An 18,489-nucleotide genomic window follows, 5' to 3' on the forward strand; every position below is an offset into this window, starting at 1 on the left:
ACAGAAGTGTGAACATTTGTAGGAGAAGGGAGGTACTCACCACTGGTATGTGCAGCTTGCTGAGAGGTTTGCCATCCAGCAGGTAGGAGCCTGTGTAGGTCACGTACTCAGCATAGCACTGAGGGGCCTGTGGTGTGATGTAGCACAAGATCTTCCTCTTCTCCTCTATTTTCTTCCGTATCTGCAGGTATTCGAAGTAAGGGTTAGAGCGGTCACTGTGGTAGGGTTCTATGTCATCCAGTTTGATGGCATTGACAATGACAGCCAGCGTCTGTTGAATCATCTCCCTGGTCTGCTGCATGGCCGTGTTGACCAGCTGAACCTGCGGTTTCGGGAACTTCCTCTTGCGTGGATGCTGCGTCTGGGATTCCTCTTCCTCCACAGGCCGCCCTTTAGTTTTGCTGACCACTACAGGAAGCGGCGGAGGGGGAGCCGGGGTAATGGTTGGTGTGGAGGAGATGGTGGTGACAGGTTCCTTTTCTTTCTCCAGAACAACAAAGGGGACAAAGGTAGGGGTGGGGATAGGGGTGGTTGTGGTTACAGCCATGCTCGTGGTGACAGGGGTAGGGACAGATGGAGGTATCACACTAGCAGGTATAGTGGTGGTGGTTGTACTCTCTGCTACTACTCTACTACTCTGCTTTTTTGTGGTGGTGGTATTCTCCTGTTTTGCCAGCATCTGAGCCCTGTTTCTGGTCATCCTCTGTGGGATCTCCTCCACCTTCTTGGGAAGGTCAGTTGACAACGTTGTCAGAGTGACCGTGAGCTTAGACGTTGTCTCAAGAGCCTCCGAAACATGGACTGTGCCAGAAATCGTGACAGCAACTGGCAGAGGAACTGAGGGGACTGGACTGCAAGTTGGCCCAACAAAGGGATCTGATACCTGCCCACTTTGTTCTGGTTTAACAGTTGTCAAGGAGCCCATACATGGAGTAATTACAACTGATAAAGACTCGGTCAGTGACATCTGCTTGTGATGCTGAGTATTGTTTGTATCAACAGCTGAGAACATGTTTCCATTGCTCTCATCAGTCTTTTCATATGTGGCTCTGTTTTCGAAGACCTGTGTTTTCACTAAGTTAATTTCAGGGACATTCTGAGGCTCAGGCTCAAATTCTGGTTGGAAATTGTGTTTTGGTGAGGGCACAACCAAATCCTGCAAAGAATCATTGAGTGTTAGGACCTCGGGAGGGCACAGGGGTTTGGCCAGGATAGGCAGGTCAACCTCCATAAGCTCTTCACCCTCTATTGTTTCAATAGCAGGAGGCCTTATATGAGCAGATGGAGGCTTGTAGTCGGGTGGCTCTGCATCTCTGATGTCAAGTTCTGGCATCTCCTTGTCTGGCAGGGAGGTCGGGAGGGAGAGAGAAGGGAGGTCAGGTAGAGAGAAAGGGCCAAGATCATCCAGCTCATCCACTGTAGCTGAGAATGGGTCTGTCCAGGGCACCACTGGCTCGTTGCTTACTGCTAGAGGCATATGGCTCTCAGAAGTAAAGCCATGGGAGTTTTGTCTGCCGACTTGTACTGCACAAGAAAGCTCTGAGTCCATCTGGTGATTATCCTCCAAGTTTGGCTTGCAGTCTGTGAAGAAAGACTCTAACCTTGTGGAGGATGAGGTGGTTGTCAAGTAGTTTGGTTCCAATTCCATGGGTGTCATTTCAGGTCTTGCTGGAGAAATTGGAATGTCCTCCACAGCCTCTTTTTGCTCGTCAAAGTCAGGGTCAGGTACATAAGACCTGTAAGCAGCATATGGAGGGATCACTGATGGATGGCCAGGTATGGCAGTAATGTGCTGCAAATCACTGTCTGAATGCGAGAAGGGGCTGGTTATCTTGGAGACAGCTGCCTCTATTTCCCCATAAGTCCTTTGAGGAGATTTCAAAATCATCTCAGAGTTCCAGCTGATGGTATGATCACTGGAGTTCTCCACCAGGTTGGGTGGTGGATGTGGGGGAGTCAACTGACGCACCTCTGTAACTCTTCTGTCTGGAGATTCAGCCCAGCTCTTCCTCAAAGGCTCTTCAACTCTTGGAGGAGAGAATGAGCAGATGTCCCTCGTCTCCTCAGCAGCATGATGATTAGCATCTGTTGGTTCTTCAAGATCCCCTTCTTCCTCCTCCTCCTCCTCTTCTTCTTCTTCTTCTTCCTCCCCATCCTCTTCGTAGTCCTCTTCTTCCTCCTCCTCCTCCTCCACAACAGGGGGCAGATACTCACTGCCACTGACTGGGTCAGAGGGAACAAGACTGCGCTCACTTTGATGAGGCTCAGAAAGGTCATCAATATCCAGGGGAGGAAGAGCAGCAGGTGCAGGGGTGGGTGGAGCAGCAATGTCCAGACACGGCTCCTGTGGGTCAGGTCTGTGGACTGGCGTTGAGGGCTTCATCAGGAAGTTGTTGTAGACACTCTCAGGTAGGTGTTCACAGGTCTCTGTGCCAGCCATTGCTGTGGTGGCCCCATCTAGTGCTGGTTCGGCAAGTTCCAGCCCGGGAGACAGCATTCTAATAGGTGAGAAGTAAGGAGGAGACAGGCATTCAAGTCTCTCCACTGATGCTGCCTTGTCTTCTGGAGGCTGGGAGGCTGCCAAGTCAAACTCAGAGGTGTCTGGCAAAATGTGTTGTAGAAACTTGCCAGCTTCAGCTTTGAACTCATCTTCCAGGGGTCTTCTAACATCAGACGAAGCTGATCGACTGACATGGGGCAACTGGAGATTCTTAGCCGGAGTTATACAAGTCCCTTCTTGGAAGGTGTGTGATGAGTTGGAGTACCTGTCAAAGAAGGATGGTGAGCAGGCATTCATAGACATGGCCATGGCTGATGAGTTCTGACAATCTAACCCATCAAACATTATATCAGGGTAGTCCTCTGCACTGCAGGATGGAGTCCGTGGCGTCTGCATGATTTCCTCATAGCTGGGACAAGAGATTACAGATGTGGGGGTGGGAACACCCGTTGGTCTATTCTGATCTTGCCTAGGTGAGGCAGGGAGATTTTCTTTCATCTGATGGCCTGCAAGCCAGTCCTTTGAATTTTGAGTGTCAATGGGTTGTGGCTTTCTTTCCGGAGACATAATTTGGGCAGGGAGACCAACATCTTTGAGCTTCTTCTCTTTCAATGCAGATTCTAAACTATTAGATTTTTTGGATGATAGTTCATTGCGATTTTTCTTTATTTCCTCAGTGGACTTCGTTTTATCCCTAAGTTTGGGATCCCCTGATCTGTGTCTTAGTTTCTCCATCTGCTTCATCCTCTCCTTATGCTTCTTATGGCGTTCTTCAATCTCCTGGTCTTTTAAACCTAACATTTGCCCAAAGCTAGTTAGTCTGAGATCCCCATCAACCAGAAGCTTTGAACGTGGACGGTTGTCTTTGCGAGCTGTGTCTTTAGACGGAATTACTTTTTCATTTTCTTCTTTAACCTTGGACTTAACATGGTCCCCCCTACTGTCTTTGTCCAAAGAGTCTCGGTTTCTTTCTTTTTTCACATCAAATTTGGGGCTGTCTTCCTTTGATCTTTCCTTCAAATTGGTAATTTGAGGACTCTCTTTCAATCCACATTTGATATCCTCCTTGGAGTGTTTAAGTGATCCAAAGCCATCCGTGTACTTGTGCTTCTCCTCTTTGACTTTCTCCTTATGTTTCTCTTTTTTCTTTTTGTCCTTGATCTTATCACTGATAACAGTACTCAATTTGTCTTTGTCAGCTTTTTTAGACATCTCCTTTTCAAACTCCAATGTCTTATCAAATTCATCTTTATCCCCCTTAGACCCAAATGGAAATGTGTAAGGGTCCGCTTCTAACGGCATAGGCTCTTTCTCAAAGGGCAGACTTTCTCTGCGTCCATAGGATTCTCTTATTTCCTCTATCTTGTCTTGTTTATCCCCCTTTTCCTTCTTGACTTTGTCCTTCTCCTTGTCATGACTCTTTTTGGACGATGATGAAGATGAATGCCGGTGCCGCTCTTTCTCTCTGAACTTGTCTTGAGGGTTAGATATGGAGAGTGAGTCTCGTCTCTCATCAGTAATGTCTGGAAGGCTGATGTTGGAGGAATCATAGTAGCTGCTGAGCACTGGCTCATGACCCTGATCAGTGAAGCTGTCTGAGGATAACTCACTGTTCTTGTCATTGGAGTCATCCTTGTAGTCATTCATGGCCTCTTCCTCCAGCTTCTCCAAGAGTGACTTTTCATTTTCCCCACTCCCCTTTGAGGGCTTTCTGTCATTAACATGATCTTGCTTGTCTTTATATTTACTCTTGGTCTTTTCCTCATTGGCGTCCCTCTTGTCCAACAGCTTCTGTTTGTTTTTCTTCTCTTGGTTTGAGTCCACAGACATTCTGTCTTTGCGTTCCTTGTGTTTTGCATCAACAGAATCCTTATCTTTCTTATCTTTGTTGTGTTTCTCTAAGGAACCCTTCCTCTCTTTCCCCATATCAAATGTGGTCTTATCTTTCTTCTTGTGGTCTTTTTCTTTCTGTTTTTCTGTTGTGTGTTTGGCCTCAGCAGAATATTTTCTGGGTTTTTCCGTTTGGAAGTGATCAAGCTCATCCCTGTCAGATGTGGAGTCTTTCCTGTGAGAATCGGACAACCCAAGGGAATCACTTAACTTGGCCACACTCCCATTGTAATTGTCTTCTTCATCCTCACTTTCATCTGTGAAAATGTCTGCTATCTTGTACCACGTTTTCTCAGGTTTAACTTTCTCAGGTTTTCTCTCCTCCTTCTTTACCTCAAGGAGATCTTTATCCCGGTCAGCATGCTTGTCCTGTGAAGCCTTTTCTTTCTTGTCCTTAGTTTGTTCTGAAGACATCTTCCTGTCCTTGTCTTTGCTGTGTGTGTCTTTGTGTTTGTCTTTAGCTCCCTCCTTCTTGTCTTTAGAGCCTCTATCTGTGTCTTTTTCTTTCAAAAGCTTCTCAGTTGAGATCTTCTCAGGCTTCTCCTTGTCCTGTTCTATGGATCGGTCTTTAGGCTTTTCCTTGTGTTTGTCAGCTTTTGTCTTTTCTCTCTTTTCCACCCCATCTCCCTTTCTCTCCTTCTCTTTTCCAGAGTGGTTCCTCTCTCTAATTTCACATGGTTTGCTGACAGTTTCAATTTCTTTGAAGGAGGCATCGTTCCCATAATCGTCTCTTATGGACTCCTGTTTGATTTTCAAGTCCTTTCTTTCTTTAGTGAACTCATAGGAATCTTTTCGGTCTCTACTGCTGTCCGTGGAGTCCTTCTCCTTCTTCTCTTTGACAGTATCTGCAGATTCCTTTCGCTTCTTCTCCTTTTCTACAGAGTGGCTGGTGTTGAGTTTCTGTTTTTCGGTCAAATCCTTTTTCTTGTCACAGATTTTTTCTGAAGAGTCTCTCTCTTTCTTCTTGGAGGTAGGCTCTTTCTCTGACCGTTTGTCATTATGATCTAATTTCTTGTCTTTGATTTTGTTCTCCTTCCTCCGGTCTCTGCTCTCTATTTTTTCAGTCTCAACGATCAGCTTTACAGTGTTGCTTGCTTTATATTCTTTGTAGTCCTTCACAGGAGGAGCATCCCAGCTGTCATCTCCATATAGGTCGCAGTCAGAGGAAAGGTCTGACGCCCATCGGTCATGGTGGTCGTCTGAGGCACTGAGCTTGGCGTCTTCTAGGTTTAAGAAACGGTTACTGACATCATAGACATCATAATCAGGCTCTTCCTTCAGAACCTTTTCTTTCTTAGATTTTTCCTTCTCCTCCCTGGCATTTTTCTCCTTATCCACCTTTATATGTTTTTCTTCTTTTTGCTCACTGCTCTTCCTGTCTGGTTTAGATGTCTTGTCCTTTGACTTTTTCTTCTTTTGTTGTTTCTCCTCCTTGGGCTTCTCTTTTTCCTTGAGGCTCCTTTCTTTTTCAGTTTTCAAGGGCTTTTCCCTCTCCTCCTTGCTAGGTTTCTCCTTGGTGGACTCTTTTGTTTTCTTGGATTTCTCCTCCTTAGCAGTTCTTTGCACTTCTTTTCCAGAAGACCAGTCTCTGTCCTCAGATTTGCCCTTCGACAACCTGTCCTCCTTTTTCAAATGCTCTTTTTCATGTTTAGACAGCTTGACCTTGCTTTCAGCTGGGGACTCAGTCTCAACAAGGAGTGACTTCTGCCTTGAATCATCAAAATCAAATGAGAAGCTTTTAACAAATTTCTCATTCATGTCTTGATTGAGCACTAAACTGGGAGCCTTTTCTTTCTCTTTGTTTTTGTGCTTGTGTTTTACTTTATGCTTTTTCAACACTTTGCCATCTTTATCCGTTTTGGAGACCGTACTGTCTGTGTTGGAGTTCTTGTGAAAGTCAGAGTTCTTTTTGTCTAGTGCATTGGTGTGCACATTGTTTTTCTTTCTGTTTTCCTGTGCTTTCTTTCTCACCTGTTTCACTGACTCGACACTTGAGTCTGCAGAGGAGTAGTCCGACTCACTGGAAAGCCTTGTTCTAACCGAGTCAGAGAGGGAGCTTACATCTGACCATACAGGAGATGACACAGTCTTCCAGCCATCTGTCCTCCACTGCTTTGGGTTATGCTCTGTCAGCGAGGGTGTCAGTTTCTGAGAGCTTATGCTTCCATGAGAAGAGGAAGACGAGGATGCAGAGTGAGTACTGAACGCAGAGGATTCTTTTAGGCTCATTGTGGAGTCCTTTATACAGTTCGAGTTCTTCATAGAGCCTTCATCATCCTCACTCCCTATGTCCCCACAATCAGAGTCCGAAGTGCAGAATTTGTCATTGACTTTACCAAATCTGACCTCCTTACTGACATTTTTTGTCTCCTTCTTCCTCTTCTTCTTAACTTTAGTCTTCTCTTTCTGCTGTTTGGAGCTCAGTGTAGCAGAGTCCCGGGCCTTGGTATTAGTAGGTGGCGCTGGTTGCCGTGGTGTGGGCATAGTTGTGAAACACAACGTTCCATCATCCTCGTCTGAGCTGTCAGAGAGAATCCGTCTAACAGCCTTCTTTGGTGTGAGCGAGTTGCTTTTGGAATAGGTTTTGACCACCTCCCCCTTCGGTACTGAAATTAAGCCGCTAGCCTTAGTGACACTGGGAGACTCCTTGCGGAACTCTTTCTTGAGCAAGTGCTTGTCGTCCACCGGAGGGACGCGCTCTTCCTCATCATCCTCGTCAAATTCATACTCGTCCTTGACGGGGGTAGTTGTTGTGGATAGGGGCTGATCCAGGCCTTTCTTCCCTTTCAGCTTCAGGCCCTTCTCAAACTCTGAGTCTGTGTTATTTCCATCAACCGAACTGGATGGGGCAAACGATGGGGCATCTTCTTCCTCTGAGGATTCTGAAGGGGAAAAAAAGAAAGAAATAACAGTTAAATAACAGCAAAAATCTGTCACACCCAGTAGTTAAAAGAAAAGCAAGGAAGTTAAAATACAAGTAACAAATGGCAGAGTGAAGGTGTTCAGAGCTACTCATGGTATAAAATGTCACACACCTGACGAGCTCTCCTCACTGGAGGTATACGTGCCTTTTCCAAGCAACAGATTGAGCATCGTTGGGGAGTTAGCAACCTTCAACGCGGTTTCACCCCTTCTGTTGCTTTGTCGAGGGTCCCCTCCATACCTTAAAAGCAACTTTACCACCTACAAAGAAACATCGAAACATTTGTCTCAGTCCTAAACACGGCCGTTGGCTATCTACATGAGCAATCGCAAACGTTACTGAAGTTACCTTGAAGTGCCCGTTGTTTGATGCGTCATGCAGAGGGGTGTCGTCATCCAGGCCCTTGGTGTTGACCTCTGCACCGGCTGCCAGCAGCTGCTTGGCCACGTCGTAGTAGCCTCGGTTGCACGCTTCATGCAATGCAGTCCAGCCTGTGAATCCCAAACACAGTTAAATAACAGCTCTAATGTTTCTCAAACGTAGGATTCAAAATTATTACAGCACTCAATTCTGAACATTTTAGATTGCTAGAGAAGCTAGAAATGTGCCACTATTTTCATGAATATAAAATATAATACAGAAGTATGGAGATATGATGTGAAAGGCAAGCGGTAGAGATCGAGAGAGAGGGGAGGAGGAGCAGCAGCGAGAGAGCAAGGAGGAGGAGCAGAGAGAGCGAGGAGGAGGAGCAGAGAGCGAGGAGGTGGAGCAGAGAGAGCGAGGAGGAGGAGCAGAGAGAGCGAGGAGGAGGAGCAGAGAAAGTAAGATGACCACCAGCCTGCAGTGGCAGCGACTCACCTGCAAAGTCTTTTACATTCACGTCAGCTCCCTCACTGATGAGCTCCTTGATGCGGCGAGCCTCTCCGCGGATGGCTGACCGGTGCAGCCTCGTCTCACCCCTCTCATTTCTCTTATTTACTTTGTCTTTGGTTTTAGATGCAGAGTTTGGCGTTCCCTTCTGGCCCAGACTTGACTGTGACTGATGCTTTGGTGTTGTGTCTACAAGAACAGGACAAAAACAGAGTTTTAATAGAATTGGTATGATTAATTTCTATAGTAAAAACATAAGCCAAATGAGCATAGGGCTACATATTACAGTACCATTCTGTAACAGTGCAGAATATTTAATTGAAAAACAATTGTTACAACTCCATCGCCTGTAGGTGGCGCTCTTGCTCAAGACATCAGAAGGAGAACTCCAATACTCCCAATTTCTTGAGTTCATTTCATCACATTTAGTGGATTAAACCAAAGCCTTAACCACATTTACATTATTGAGTTTGCAGAGCGTGGTCCTGAATGCCATTTGAAACTCACTTCGTCTGGGTTCTGTCTTTAAGGCACAAACTCAGGCACGGCTGTTTAACAGCAGCAACCCGCCAAATAATACAAGCAGGAAACATATAACCCAAATCAGAAGCACAACATGACGACTAACCCACAGAGATCAGCTCTATTACTTAATAAGAGGAAATATAGCCTACTAAAGCCTATGTTTCCTAAACGTTTAAATCGCAATGTTTTAACGACAGAACATAAGTACAGCACTTGAAGAGGAAATGCTAGATCTGATTTATCTAATAACAGATAGCAGATATGAAATGAACAAAAAGCCTGGGTCTGGATATTCTGTGGTTTGGCCCAGATCTGATATGGCACTATTAGTCCCCTCAGACTCAATCCCTGGGGTAAGCTACTTTCATTTCCCTCATGGTTGAATGCTACATCCTAAAACAAAGCAGCACAATTTACCATACAGGAATGTGACACCAACTTATAGAGCCCAAAAATCTCCCCACAAACAGCCAGTCCCAGAAAAGAACATTGGATTAAGACAGCAGAGGCCCATCACTGCAGTAATGGAAATTGATGAGGGTTATCTTGTATAATTGAATTCTAATTAAGCAGTGTGGTCTGTTCTTTAATGAAGCATGGAGCAAAAGTGTGGCTGGGACGCTAAGCACCAGGGGACACAGCACCCCCCCTTCACACCACCCCCCGCTGAACCCTCAGAGACGTGGCATCCATGACAAACGCGCACCTGGACTGTTGACTGACTCTTCAGCCGTCATCTGCATGAGAAGAGCCACCTGCTGCCGCTCAGAGAGGGGGTACCCGGCCCGGATCCCTGGCATGCCCATCCCAAACGGCAGGCCTGACTTCCTGGTGTTGGTGGGCTCCTTTTTAATGCGCTTCCGTTCCGGACCTTGCTTTTCTGCGAGGAGAGAGGGGAATGGACAATGTGAGGCCTATGGGTAGCACAGACACACATACAAACACAGGATAGCAAATTGCTCAGGTTATAATCGGCTTTTACTTCAGCAGTCAAATTGAAGTGATTTCATTTCTGACCACAACAACAGTCATTGATAACACTCACTCAACATCTCCATGGCAACAGGTCAGATAAATGTCCTCTGAAGTTCTAAGGAACACTCTTGGTGAAACCCCTACCAACTTCTAGTCCAGTTTAGCCCACATCCATCTTCTGAGGCAGCGGATGGTGGTGGGCATTTAAACCCAGCTGCCAGAGGCAGGGAGTCTGATGTTTACGTCTCTCTCAGGGGGCGTGTGACTTGGCGGAGTGACAGTGATTACTAAATGGCCGGTGTTCATTTCAATGTGGCCGAGCCAAGGTCATCACAATGGCGACTTGCTGCTGGACAAAATCAGCAAGCTCTTCAAAGACACGTCCATCAATTATTTTCAGTGTCATGAGGAATTATCAAATCCCCACAGCCAATGTCAGTCTTACTTTGCTATTGAGACACAAATACATAAACATTCTACATGTGCAACTGCTGTACGATTTGGAGGTACGCTCTGTCAACGTTTGAACAAGCCCAAACTGCGTCAGCTTCAAGAACCTTCCAAAACATTCTGACATCCATAAAAACAATTGGACATGTCCTTCAACTGCGTCCACAGAGACAACACACATCGTCTAATCAAAAGGGGAGATCTACAAGCCTGCTCGCTGTAGCACTCAACAGAGAGGATCGCTCAAGGCCACAAACAGAATTAATAGGAGTAGGAAACATGGCAGCTCACGCTTCCGGTCACAAAACCCTTTCCAGAGATTTTCCATAGTCAGAGCTGATGAACTTTCACTAACATCTGTGAATACTTATGTCTAATGTACCCCCACCCCTGATACACACACACATTCTGAAAGGAATGTGCCATTTAGACACATTCCTTTTAATTCAGACTTAAACAGCATGAACCACAGCAGTGGATGTTTCAGGCGGTGGATGTCGAGGACTGAAAACGCTACAGTTGCTTTTCCAAGCCTTTACAGTGGGCCCCAGTCAGTAACGAGCCCGATTCAGTACTTGAAAAGGGCTGCTATCAAACTACATAAGCTGCTAATTACAAAAAAAAAATTCAACCAGATTTTGGACATGCATTGAGTAGGCTTAGTAGCATGCAAACATGTGTGATGCATCTTCAATGTAAACGAGATAGTGGGAAGATGGGAAAAACAAAACAGCAGGATGAGCCTCACACAATTCCATCCTTGTAATCCATGTGGAATAAGACAGAGGCATCTGAAAATGCAATGAAAGTCCATAGACATCCGTAGCTGCATCCATTTAAACAATTAAATAGTTAAGAAACATTTAAGACTATATATACACTGGCAAAAGAAGGCCTATGTTTACAATGTAATTTGGATTTTTCCTTTAACTTCAGAGATCTGATGGCAAAGTTGGAGGGAGACCAAGCTACCTCACTGTTCCCAAGAACGCCAACCTAGGCCAGGGGCGGGGCCCACAGCAAGACAACAGTCAAGTTACAATTGGCCCATGATGCCATTGTGTTAGCCTATTGTGGATACTTTGCTATCAGCTTCCCACAGTATGGGCAGGTAGAACCAGCTCGACCAGAGGAACCAGGTAGGCCTAGTCCGTTTGTTGTGTCCCCAAATTCAATAGGACAACAAAGATGACAAGCTCATATTTCTATCATTCCACTTGGGACATCAAACATGCTAACAGCCTGTCTTTCTCTGAGTGACAACTATGAATATATTCCGAGCAGTTCTGTGAGTTGGGGTTCCTGCACCATGGGAGATTATTATTATTAGAGATAGACCTGATGAGCTCTGTTTTCTTTACTGCAATGTGTATGTAGAACTGGCCTTCCTGTGTGTTATATTACGTAGAACATGGGAATCAACTGTGAAGGCACAAGTGGGGCGACTAGGCAGGGTGAGATCTCATGGTCAATGTGTAAATATATTAGCGCCACAACTCTGGCTTCATTCTTAAACTGAGATCGAAACTGAAAACAAAGCATGAACACTACTAGCGCTTACTACCACACACACACACACACAACCAAGTACAGAGTAGACTGGGCCATCCTGATGTAGGCTACAGTACACAAGGGGTCAAAGATAGTCTGGAGAAACAATGGAACCTTTTCAGAACGCCTAGACAGAGTGCAACTACTAGCCTATCTAATACACCCAGTGGAGACTCAAGCTCCAAAACAACTGAACCCAGACCAAATCTGATTTCAAGTCAAGTAACAGTGAATAATTCATGGATCTTCCAAAGGATGGGAGATGAAACATTACAAAAACATTTCTCCCTCCAGGGATCTGAATAATAGTGGTGTGCAGCAGGCAGACAGGGCTGATTTGGGATGTGGTGGAGAAGACCTCAAGCCAGCAGCCCCACCACCCCCGTCCCTACTGAAAGCAGCACCTGCTGCACCTGCTGATAAGACAGGCATCCTGTATTCCTGCCATATCGTGAAGGTGATGTGTGTGCTAGCCTGCAAGTAGCTGATCTGCACTCATGACTGTCTCTTATCCGTCTCCCGCTCCTCATAGCTTTATCCAGAGCAGTCCCCTCGCTGAGCAGTCCTGGCCATGACTCCTACACCCCTGCTGCAAGGCCTGTGGATGGGCTCTACACCAATACAGGTTACAACAATCATCTGCTACATAAGTTACCATCTCTAGAAGAATGTCTTGTAAACTGTCAAAACCGGTGTTTTCAAGATAACAGAGCAATCACTGCAATTAGCTACATCATTCATCTAACAGATGCCTCGGGGAGAAAACCTTCAGCAGAGATCGAGTGCCCTGTTATAACCATAGAAATGGATGTTATGCACTCAAATAAGGCTCCACTACACACACGGACTTCACTTTATGTACTGACAGGGTAGTACTAGGCCTAGATAACTCACAGAGTAGGAACACTGTCATCGTGTGGGTTTGGAGAGTGCAAAGACAACACAAATGCAGAATGCAGTAAATCCCTGTCTACAAAATGACCAACTGTATGAATTACGCATTTCAAATGGAGTATGTAGCCTAGTCCATGTTCGATGAGCTCCCTGTGTCCTCTGTCTGTTTCAAAACTAGCCAAATAATAAGCGGATGTGAAGGGTCTGACTTGCTCATCTTTCCTAGCTGAACACAAATCAAAAGTAGTCACGCTGTACATTTCTCAAAAGCCAAAATGATGCTACAAATTCAACACTAGCTGCCTCAAGCTATAGCTTCAAAACACTCTCTCATAGGCCAACTATGGTAAGTTGTGTTACAGATCCCATGCAAAAACACTGAGCATAGCCTCAGTCTGAACTCTCCATCAGCACACTAGCGCGAGGAGCTGGAAGCACAGGGGTGTATTCTCCCAGCAGCCCCGCAGCACAGTGAAAACAATAGACCTGCAGTTCCTTCTGAGTAGGAGAGGAGCCACGCTGGACTGACGGCCATAACCTCAAGGCAGATTGAGAGAGAAAATAGATATGACGTCATTAAGGAGGTTTCTGTTTCATCACTCGCGCTCTGTGTTGTTTCTTTCCACTCAGGATGAGGGTAGAGCAATGTGAAGGCTCTCTCTCCTTCAGAGGGTCATATGAAGCCCAGCCCACTAGGAGAGGACTGTACAGCCTGCACTTCCCTCCACATTCTCAAAGTTCACTACTGGAATCCTTGTGGCTTTTCTGCAGGCACAAGGGAGCAGGCCAAGGGGCACACAACCACTCCATACACGGGCCTACTGGGCCACAGGCTAGACTCTATCCCCACAATGTAGGGCCGTAGAAGGAGAGCTCACCATATCAAGGGGAGATACAGTATCACCAGAAAGACACCATCAACGTCAGGGGAGGGGATAGGGCTGGCTGTAAAGCACTTAACAAATTCCATAGGGTAGAGACAATAACACAGCATGAAAGGAACTAGCTATCAAGGCCAAGACAACAGAAGAGGGGTGTGTGCATGAAACCACACGCGCACACACACACACACACACACACACACACTCTACAGTGTGTATGGGTTAAATAAGGCGGCATGAAGACAAAACTAACACAATGAAGGATGAACCATTAATGAATTTTTCCATTTACAGCCAGGTTTAAGACATGTGGATGGAAAAGACACTGAGAAGGATAACAGGCAGGGAACACGAAGACATTTCCACCCCGAAAGTGTATAAATTACAGGCAAAGCCAATGTATGAATTATGGTCTAGTTAATGTGAGAGACTGACAGACATCCAGCCTAGCTGTAGAGGCAGAGACTCCACCCTAACATTCGCATGACAATAGACAATCAGAGCACTGTTCTAGACAGGGGGAGGGGAGAAACCGAGGTGGGAGGCAGCCTTTCTCTGCCAGCCTGCTAACAGGTTACAGGGTCACTACCACCAGCATACACACAAATACAAAACCAAGCCACTATAGCTGTGACTAAACAGTGATGACCAGGGGAATTTACTACGCTCCTGATTTGGTCACTCAAGCTGCACTGAGAACACTAATTCTATATCCAATATCTCTGCAAAACAGAGAAATACCATTTTCAAATGTTTTCTGCCAAAAAGCCAACACACGTCACCAAAACAAAAAAAATAAATGTACACAATGGTTTGGACTCCATATTACCCAAAGAAATAACAGCTGAAGTTCACAGCAGCATTTCAAACCAACCCAATAACCCAGCACACAGAGATGTGGGTTCCATTACCGTACATGTTATTACAGACCATCATCAACAAATCATTTCAAGATCCTCAAAGCCCAAACAAGTTGGAACAGTAGGTCCCCCTTTCTATCTTATTAAAGAATAACACAAGTCAGTGTCTCACCCCAAACCTTTTCAGGCCCTCGTGATTGACAAATCCTCGCTTAATTGGCCCATGTTCCGTGTGACTTTTTCCCTCTTTTTCCCCAATGATGGATAGTTGAATCATGTTAAACCACGGCTAAGCAAAGCACACAGCCTTCTTTGAGGTGTTCATCTTTGAGGTTATAAAGAAACACCGCCTGCAGGAGCTCCTCCATCACACCTCTCAGCCCAGTGCCTCTTCAACCTCAGGAGGCTGAAGAAATTCAGCTTGGCACATAAGACCCTCATAAACGTTTATAGAAGCACCATTGAGAGCATCTTGTCGAGCTGTATCACTGCCTGGTACGGAAACTGTACTGTCCGCAACCGCAGGGCCCTCCAGAGGGTGGTGTGGTCGGCCAAACGCATCACCGGGGGCACACTGCCTGCCCTCCAGGACACCTACAGCACCCGATGTCACAGGAAGGCCAAGAAACTCATCAAGGACCTCAGTCACCTGAGCCACGGCCTGTTCACCCCGCTACCATCTAGAAGGCCAGGTCAGTACAGGTGCATCAAAGCTGAGACCGAGAGACTGAAAACTGCTTCTATCTCAAGGTCATCAGGCTGTTAAATATTCACCGCTAGCTGGCTACCACCCAGTACCCTGGCCTGAACTTCAGTCACTTTCACAAGACAGCTACCACCCGGTTACTCTACCATGCACCTTAGAGCCTTCTGCCCTATGTACATAGTCATGGAACACTGGTCACTTTAAGTCATGTTTACATACCGTTTTACCCACTTCCTATGTATATACTGTATTCTAGTCAAGGCATATCTGATTTAACTATTGCTGTACATATACTATTCTTCAGATATACTACATATTCTATCCATATACTGTCCATATTGACTATACATCCCATCCACACAAAGTTATACTCCGGACTCCGACATCGCTCGTCCTAATATTTCTATATTTCTTAATTCCATTCTTTTACTTTTTAGTGTGTATTTTTAGATATTACTTAACTGTTGGAGCTCTGAACGCAAGCATTTCGCTACACCCCGAGTAACAGCTGCTAAATATGTGTATGCAACCAATAAAATATAATATAATTTCATTCTTCCAGCATGCAAAACTACACTTCCTGGCTGCCAGGCTGAGGAAGTGATGTCACATCCCCTCCCCCTCCAGTCTTACCTGAGTCAGAATCTTTCTGGTCTCCATTGGCTCCAACAGTGAAGGGTAGCTTCCTCTTGGATGCCTTCTCTTTCATCTCTTTGACGCCATCGCTGCGGTCCAATTTAGGAGTCTTGTTTGACAATACTTTATCCTGGAAAAGAAAAAAAGAAAATATGAACACCGTATTGCACAGCTAAACTCAGCAAAAAAAGAAACGTCCTCTCACTGTCAACTGCGTTTATTTTCAGCAAACTTCACATGTGTAAATATTTGTATGAACATAAGATTCAACAACAGACATAAACTGAACAAGTTACACAGACATGTGACTAACTAAAATGGAATAATGTGTCCCTGAACAAGGGGGGGGGGGGGGGGGTCAAAATCAAAAGTAACAGTCAGTATCTGGTGTGGCCACCAGCTGCATTAAGTACTGCAGTGCATCTTTTTAAAAACATTTTATTTCACCTTTATTTAACCAGGTAGGCAAGTTGAGAACAAGTTCTCATTTACAATTGCGACCTGACCAAGATAAAGCAAAGCAGTTCGACAACATACAACAACACAGAGTTACACATGGAGTAAACAACATACAGTCAATAATACAGTCTCCTCATGGACTGCACCAGATTTGCCGGTTCTTGCTGTGAGATGTTACCCCACTCTTCCACCAAGGCACCTGCAAGTTCACAGACATTTCTGGGGGGAATGGCCCTAGCCTTCACCCTCCGATCCAACAGGTCCCAGACGTGCTCAATGTGATTGAGATCCGGGCTCATCGCTGGCCATGACAGAAATCACGCACAGAACAAGCAGTATGGCTGGTGGCATTGTCATGCTGGAGGGTCATGTCAGGATGAGCCTGCAGGAAGGGTACTACATGAGGGAGGAGGATGTCTTCCCTGTAACGCACAACGTTGAGATTGCCTGCAATGACAACAAGCTCAGTCCGATGATGCTGTGACATACCACCCCAGACCACCCCATCCAAATCGATCCCGCTCCAGAGTAAAGGCCTCGGTGTAACGCTCATTCCTTTGACGATAAACGTGAATCCGACCATCACCCCTGGTGAGACAAAACTGCAACGTCAGTGAAGAGCACTTTTTGCCAGTCCTGTCTGGTCCAGCGACGGCGGGTTTGTGCCAATAGGTGACGTTGTTGTCGGGGATGTCTGGTGAGGACCTGCCTTACAACAGGCCTACAAGCCTTCAGTCCAGCCTCTCTCAGCCTATTGCGGAGTGTCTGATCACTGATGGAGGGATTGTGCGTTCCTGGTGTAACTCGGACAGTTGTTGTTGCCATCCTGTACCTGTCCCGCAGGTGTGATGTTCGGATGTACCGATCCTGTGCAGGTGTTGCTACACGTGGTCTGCCACTGCGAGGACGATCAGCTGTCCGCCCTGTCTCCCTGTAGCGCCGTCTTAGGCGTCTCACAGTACAGACATTGCAATTTATTGCCCTGGCTACATCTGCAGTTCTCATGCCTCCTTGCAGCATGCCTAAGGCACGTTCACGCAGATGAGCAGGTACCCTGGGCATCTTTCTTTTGGTGTTTTTCAGAGTCAGTAGAAAGGCCTCTATAGTGTCCTAAGTTTTCATAACTGTGACCTTAATTGCCTACCGCCTGTAAGCTGTTAGTGTCTTAACAACCGTTCCACAGGTGCATGTTCATTAATTGTTTATGGTTCATTGAACAAGAATGGGAAACAGTGTTTAAACCCTTTACAATGAAGATCTGTGAAGTTATTTGGATTTTTACGAATTGTCTTTGAAAGACAGGGTCCTGAGAAAGGGACGTTTCTTTTTTTGCTGACTTTATAACAGTAAAGACACACAGATGATCATTTTTTTTTAATTGTATTTATTTAACCTTTATTTAACTTGGCAAGTCAGTTAATAAGAACAAATTCTTATTTACAATGACGGCCTAGGAACAGTGGCCTTGTTCAGGGGCAGAACAACAGATTTTTACATTGTCAGCTCGGGGATTTGATATAGCAACCTTTCAGTTACCAGCCCAACGCTCTAACCACTAGGCTACCTGCCGCCAAAATGGGGTACACTACTAGCTGGGAGGAATATTCTTTCATTAAAATAAAACGGTATTTTAAAATGAAAGGGACAATGTGGAAGGATATTTGTAGAACTTCCTCTAGATCAGTGCCAAGCTTTACCCTAATGTTGGAGACTTCCCTTAGCACTGGGAGTAGAGCCTGGACAGACAGAGACACAGGGACACAGCCCATCCAGGACAGGACACACTGATAGAGGGACACAAAGAGAGACAGGCAGGCGGCAGCTGCGTATCCCAAAGCTTTACACTGCAGCGTGCTTCTGTCTGCCCCGAAACTTCCAGCGATTAGGGGATTTGCAGAGCGTGACTTTTCCATGGAATTTCCTCTCGGCGCTCCGGCAGCAGAGCAGCACAGAGCAGATGCAGACAGTCCCAGATGGGAAGAGAGAAATGGAAGGAGCGGTAACACCGCCGGGGTCTGTGGTCCACGGCAACTGGAACCCATCAGAAGACCCCTATTCTGCCCTTGAATTGCGTTCCCATGCAAAACTAGACAGAATAGTGAAAAAACATCACGGCGGGCTCAAGCACAAGAATAACCGCACACGGTGGTTATGTTTCTACGTTCATCAGCCAACAAAACCTCATCATAGGGAAGACCAGCAATCTACGATGCAACAACCAGAGCCAGGTGTTCAACAGAAAGAGATGGAGGAGCCTCTTCAGCACATTGGGACCAAGTCTCAGTCTACAAGATCAAGGTCATCAAAACAGTCAAGCAGATCCTCAACGGTGAGTTCTGCAGCCATCAAAGCACGCGCCAAGGCGGACG

The 18,489-nt window shown here is 45.9% G+C and overlaps 1 protein-coding gene across 11 annotated transcripts in view; it reads right to left on the bottom strand.

The window, feature by feature from the left end:
• LOC115167370 (ankyrin repeat domain-containing protein 11-like) overlaps positions 1–18,489 on the bottom strand; it is a 138,059-nt gene that overhangs the window by 8,957 nt on the left and 110,613 nt on the right. For 10 of the 11 annotated variants that reach the window (XM_029721754.1, XM_029721746.1, XM_029721748.1 and 7 more), the window contains 6 exons: positions 15,659–15,791; positions 9,415–9,588; positions 8,172–8,372; positions 7,662–7,804; positions 7,426–7,573; positions 41–7,272 (listed from right to left, as the gene is read on the bottom strand). In XM_029721754.1, the coding sequence (XP_029577614.1) occupies positions 41–7,272; positions 7,426–7,573; positions 7,662–7,804; positions 8,172–8,372; positions 9,415–9,588; positions 15,659–15,791 (8,031 nt within the window). The remainder of the gene's footprint in view (positions 1–40; positions 7,273–7,425; positions 7,574–7,661; positions 7,805–8,171; positions 8,373–9,414; positions 9,589–15,658; positions 15,792–18,489) is intronic. The other variant, XM_029721752.1, reaches the window with a different exon arrangement.

The sequence above is a fragment of the Salmo trutta genome, chromosome 29 (assembly GCF_901001165.1).
Source record: "Salmo trutta chromosome 29, fSalTru1.1, whole genome shotgun sequence".
Taxonomy (NCBI): domain Eukaryota; kingdom Metazoa; phylum Chordata; class Actinopteri; order Salmoniformes; family Salmonidae; genus Salmo; species Salmo trutta.